The sequence below is a fragment of the Poecilia mexicana genome, unplaced genomic scaffold, assembly GCF_051168715.1.
Source record: "Poecilia mexicana isolate PSO_F unplaced genomic scaffold, ASM5116871v1 scaffold_4, whole genome shotgun sequence".
Classification (NCBI taxonomy): Eukaryota; Metazoa; Chordata; class Actinopteri; order Cyprinodontiformes; family Poeciliidae; genus Poecilia; species Poecilia mexicana.
This window is the reverse complement of record NW_028263373.1, coordinates 1,512,468-1,518,643: the sequence shown is the minus strand read 5'-3', so window position 1 is coordinate 1,518,643 and position 6,176 is coordinate 1,512,468. Positions and strand designations below refer to the sequence as shown.

Sequence of the window (6,176 nt, the reverse complement as noted above, 5' to 3'; positions counted from 1 at the left end):
TACTTATCTAGCCAAATATTTACCTTTATTTAGCTTCAAACTAAATATTTATTCTACTTACTAAATATTTAACTTCAAACTAAGTACTTAGCATGTAGCTACATATTTAGCTTGCTAGCTAAGACGTTTTTTCCTGACAGACTAAATAACAAATTATTGCTGTTAGTTTCTGTCTGTGTAACTACAGGCGGCGCCCCCTACGGGCCGCATTGATATGAATCAGTGAAATGTTTTCCACAGGAAATGTCATGAAAAAGGTCAAAAGGTCGCATATTGAGGAGCTTCTGAGCTGAGAGTGAAAGACTTCTCTGAGCTCAGCTCACCTTCTGAGGATTAAGGTCCGACCTGAGGGTCAAAGACAATCAAAAAGTTGAGTGGAAGGAAAAAATGTGGCAAAAACGTACAGATTGTCAGGCTGGTCATAACCATCCAGATGAAAGTTAAAGTTTGAAACACATCATGCTGACCTCAAAACTTTTGTTCAATTTAGCAAATTTTCATTTTCAATTTTTCAATCAAATGCAAAAGTTGTTTTTTTTCTTCCAACTTTTCGACTTTTGAAATTTCTTGTTTTTTTTTCTAATAAAAATTCTGAATTTAATCTCAAAATTTCTGGCAAATTTTAAACTTTTGAAACTCAGAAATTTCGTTTATTTTTGTTTGTTTTTTGTTTTGTTGTATTTTGCTAGAAAGTTTCCCAGATTAAATTCAAGATTAGTATTTTTTTTTCTAGTGATTTTTCCATATCAGAAATTCTTCGGATTCAATTCAAAATGTGTTTCGTTTTTCTAAAGGTTTTTGACTTTCCATAAGTTTTCAAGTTTTACTCTTGAAAATTTCTGAGGTTAATCTCAAAATTTCTGATTTTCTTTCTAGCAAATTTTCAACTTTTCAAACTCAAAAATTTCTAGTTTATTTCTAGAAAAATTCTGAAATTGATCCTAAAATTTGAGGGTTTTTTCTCGCAAATTTTTCCATTTTGAAAGTCTCCAGTTTTCTTTTGTTTTCTCAAATATTTCTCATTAATCTCAAATTTCATGGCAGAAACTCACCCTCCTTCCTTCTGTACCTTCCATTCTGTTTCCGGACTCTCCCCGGAGCTTTTCTCCTCCTGGATCGGATCGACCATCAGACGCCTCATTTCTGACTCGGCAGCATTTCGTCTTGTTTTCTCTTTCTTCTGCAGTCTGGTTGCTCTCCTCTTTTCTGCTTTCTCATCTGTGATGGTTTCGCTGTTGGAGATGAAACTGTCGGTGAGTGTCTGTGCGTAAAAGCGGCGCGCTCCCCGCCGCATGACGCGCAGTCAGGGAAAGTAGGAAAACGTTTTCCAGGCGCATTTCTGACTTGGTGTCCGTCTCCCGCTCAGACCTGTTGGGTTACAGAAACACGCCGGACTCCTCCGCCCGTTCGCGCAGTTTGGTTTTGTGGATTTCCTCAGCGACCCTCATGGAGGATCACATGTATTTATGCAACACCAGTGCCATAAAGGACTGGAGCTACTTCCTGTCTAAGATTTTGCCTCTGGTGAATAAAACCACCGGCTTGGTGAGCATGGACAAACCGGAGGCGGTGACCGCCGCGGTGGTGACGTCTCTGCAGCCGGACGGGGCAATAAGCAACCCGCCGCCAAACTCCAACCAGACCTCCGGGATGGAGCACATCTTCCAGTACTCGTACTCGGAGAACGACCTGCTGCTGACGGACTACCGGACCCCGGCCCGGGACTCCATCCCGCTGCCCAAGGCGGTGCTCTACCTGGTGATGGCCGCGCTGGTGGTGGTGGCGGTGGCGTACGCGATAGTCGGACATCTGGTCAAGGATGTAGTGAATGACTTTGTTGGTAGGTGACCTCTGACTCGGTCCACGGTGCGTGACAGCGCGTTGGGTACATGGAGTCCCCGTGACGCTTAAAGCGACATGTTGAATTCATCCCAGCAGATAAACGTGGAGGGAAAATCCCAACATTCAGAGGAAGATTTCAAACATTCCTGTCAGTTTATTATTGTTTATTAAACCTTTAAAATCTGAAAATCTGAACATTACAACAATAATGTTCTGAACTAATTTCCGTTGTTGATTTTTGTGTTTTTATGATGAACTTTGAACCGCCTTGTTGATAAACAAGTAAAATTTGATTGATGGAAATTCAGGTTCACTTAAAAGTACAAGTATGCTAAATATTTAGATTGCTAACATTTAGCTTAAGCAAAATAATGAATACAATTAAATATTAAAACAGCATAAAATAATCAGCTTGCTAAGTAAATATTTGGTTTGTAAGTTAAATATTTAGTTAACTAAATATGTAGTTTACAAGGTCCATATTTAGTCAGCAAACTAAATAAAGCCAAACATTTAACTTGGAGTTAAATATTTAGCTTTTTAATTAAATATTTAGTTTGAAACTGTGACATTTACAAATTAATAAGATGGTGGAAGATGATTTTTAGAAATGAACCTCCATTTTTTATTTTAGACTAATTAAATTAATTTAATTTTTAACTGAGTAACTTTATAAAAATCGACTCACTGTGCTAATTATCTTTGGGTTTTCATCAGATTTAATTCACCATCTCAAATAAACACTTTAAATGAATCGCCCTGCATGTGACCTGCAGTGTTTCTGTTTTTTTAAATGAAGGTTTGATGATGTTCTAATTAACAGAGAAGCTCACTGAAGTTTCAGCTGCTTGTGCTGAAGCCTCTCAGAGCTAAACCTCCTTTTCTCCAGAGTCAGAGGGAATAAAAAGCTCCTCTTAACACTTTTAATCCTAATTTAATGAGCGGAGCAGCTCGGTGGCTCCCTGGCAGCCTAATGGATGACGTTTCACCGAACATGCAGGAAACTCTCCTCTCTCAGTAACCTGAGTGATTCTGACGTTCAGCAGATAACCTTGTGAGTGACCCCCACTGTCAAACTACAGCATCAGCAGCAATAACAGGGAGTGTTATTGTATTTTAAGGAACTTCCTGTTAGAAATGTATAATGAATGAGAGAACGATGAAATGGTCTATTTTTAGTGGCGGCGGTGTTTGATAGGCCTGCCTTGGCCGGATTGCCAGGCTGATGAGGTTTAAGTTGAATGTTTGACTCTGTGGTGTTTGGTTTGTGAGCGGGTCGGGACAGACGGGAACAGAATGCACCAGGCAGAACATTATGACCACTGCTGGAGGCAGCGGAGAGACGTGTGAGGCAGGAATGAACTCTTTCTTATAAAGTCGATGCGTTTGCTCAACACATTAACGTTGGTTGTGATAAAAAATTGTTACATTTAATAATGTTGCAGTTTTTTGATAACTAGTTGAGACGCTCATAATGGCTCCTGTCATGAAAATTACCGAGCCCGTTTTAATCTATCATGTGATTAACTGATTGATTTCTTACTGCGACAGGCTATCATGCTAACAGATCGACATGCGGCTACCAGACTATACGCCTCGCTGTTTTTATTTTTAAGCAGTTTTGAGGCTCTGAGGCAAAACCTGAAACTGCTGCTGGCCAGTTACTGAGCAGTCTTTTGCTAGGTAACCAAAGAGTGAGTCTGTTGCTAGGTAACCAAAGAGTGAGTCTGTTGCTAGGTAACCAAAGAGTGAGTCTGTTGCTAGGTAACCAAAGAGTGAGTGAGCTAGTTAAAGCGACCAACGTAGCTTAGCTGTCTGAGAGGTTGATCAGAATTCAGTGAATATTCTATATATACTAATATTCTATCAGCTGTATTATCCATAGATATTGATCATGTCTCAATAGATATGATTATTGATTTATTGACCAACCCTCGTCTATAATTATTGAAACGCCTGAATAATCAGAACATGGTCACTTTAGGAAAAGATTCTTTAAATAGACTCACTTTTACTACTGGGTGTTTATACGGAGCAACAATTATGTCAAGAGTCTTTAATAAAACTTTTCTTTTTAAATGATTTCTAATCCAAAAATGCTGAAAATGTAGCTTTGTTGTGTCATGTTGGGTTTTATTGAGGTTGTGCAGTGAATCCACCGCCTCACCTGTCCACTTGTGTTCAGACGGCGTGTTTCTGCTGTCCGACTGAAACGTGTCCGTTCTGCTGCCCGCAGGTGGAGGCCGGTCGATCGTTGCTGAAGGCGACGGCGGCGAAGCCAGTGAGCCAGGTAAAACAGCGAGCTGACGCGGGTCACGGTTGGCAGCACTTAGCTTTGCCACAGAGACGCCGCCGCCGTCCCCTGCTCGGCTTTAAGAGCTTGTCCTCGTCCCTTCCTCACCTACATTTCACACAAACACTCGGAGGAGCAGCTGCTCGGCTCCTGGGCATTTGGTGGAGGTGTAAATGTGGAGCGTCTGTGTTTTCCCTCACACCGGAGGAAGGTTAAAAACACACACAGGCTGTCAAGCCAAAACAAAAGCCTTCCCTCTTCATGCATGCAACTGGTAGAACAGGAACAATGATTGCATTTATTTATTTCTCTATAAAATCACATTAAAACCAACTTTTGCTCTATTCAGTTTTAAGTTTTCATCATAATTATATTATACTTTATTGTCAGTATAATATAATCTGTGAAAGTTCGAATTCCTCTCCCCTTTCAGTGCTACAGAAATACATTCAATTTATTGTCATAAATTACTAATTAACTCTCATAATATTACGACTTTATTCTTGCACTGTTATAACTTTATTCTCATAGTTAAGTGTTTTTATTTTCTAACACAACGTTGAACAAAAACATCTAAATGTCAGAAATTTGATATATCAAACTCAAATCATAGAAAGTATTGGTATCGCTAACAGTGGCCCTGTATTTATAATACATATTGAAAACCTCCAATGCTTGGTGCAAAAAACCTATTTATCATCAGTCTGACAATCATAATAATAAACTTTTTTAAAAACTTGCGGAGTGACTTTCTGTTTCCGTGCAGATCCTCACCGTTTCAGACGGATCTGTGTGGGTCGGAGGAACCCCGCTCTCCGTAGCTGTCGGCGTTAATCTCGGCTTCCCGTCTGACAGACAGTGATTGATGCGTCTCTCTTCAGAAAACCTCCATCACACCAGACGCTCGCACAGAAACAATTTTATGCCGCTTTGCCTCTAATGGAACCACAGAGGCTGAACCCACATAACTTTATGCTGAAAACGTTTTTTTTTATTTGCTGTTTGGGTCCTTGACGCTACAGTTAGCTTAATATGTCTGCTAACTCATAAACAACTGCATTATTATTCTTATTATCCCAGAGCGGTGGTGGGCAACACTAGCTAAACAGTTAGTTATGCTAACACTGAAGTACTAATCCTAAACATTAGTTCTAATTCTGATGCTAACACTGCTAACATGCTAATGCTAAAGTGTTAAATTCAATCATACTGATGTGTTAATGACACAACATATGTTAAAATGTCATATATCATGCTCATCAGCGTCTAATTCGATATTTTGCGCCTGTCTGCACGGTTTGTGCTTCAGAAAGTTTGGATCTTTTTCACATACTTTATTCATGGTTTCAGTTTTTTAGTTGTTGCTAACTCTGTAGCTCATTTGCTGCACCGCACCAACGGTGGAAAATCCACCACTGTCCAAGATTAATTAAAAATAACACTTTTAAAATCAAATAAAAGTCAAATAAAAATTGTTTTATCAATCCTAAAGTTTGCGTGGATGAGGTTATAGAAGCTTTAAGTAATTTAGCGCTTCATAATTTATCCAGAAAAAAATTAATTAGCGTTTTCAAAGATAATAGCAGAAATGCTAAATTGCTAGATAAAAATTAGGCCTGCTATTAGCACATCGGTGGAAGTTTGCCCACCTTTGTCCAAGATAAATAAAAAATAACACATTTAAAATCCAGTATTTAACTGTTTGTTTTGCTGACTCTAAAGTCTTCTTCATTGAGGTCCGAAAACATCGCAGCCTTTGTTTTGGGAAGTTTCACCCATTGCACTTCCATTTTTTCATCTCTCTTCAGATTGGGTGTTTGACCCGCCTCGATCCGCCAACCGCAACAAGATGGAGATCAGCTGCATCACCAGCAACTTGCATGAGATGAGCGACCTGGCCGAGCGACCGCGGCTGCTGGAGATGGGCTACGTATCGCTGAACCACACCAGCTGCCCGAACGCCAGCCGGCCAGAGGAAACCGTCTTCACCGTGGACGAAACCCTCCAGCGCCATCTTCCCGACTCTCAGTCCGGGACTTAA

At 40.0% G+C, this 6,176-nt stretch overlaps 1 protein-coding gene across 1 annotated transcript; it reads left to right on the top strand.

Annotated features, from left to right (window-relative positions):
- Positions 1-1,026: 1,026 nt before the first annotated feature.
- Positions 1,027-6,176, top strand: LOC106907137 (uncharacterized). The gene is made up of 3 exons (XM_014972700.2): positions 1,027-1,840; positions 4,079-4,132; positions 5,944-6,176. The coding sequence occupies exons 1-3, from the start codon at positions 1,447-1,449 to the stop codon at positions 6,174-6,176; spliced, it is 681 nt and encodes a 226-aa protein (XP_014828186.1). The 5' UTR covers positions 1,027-1,446.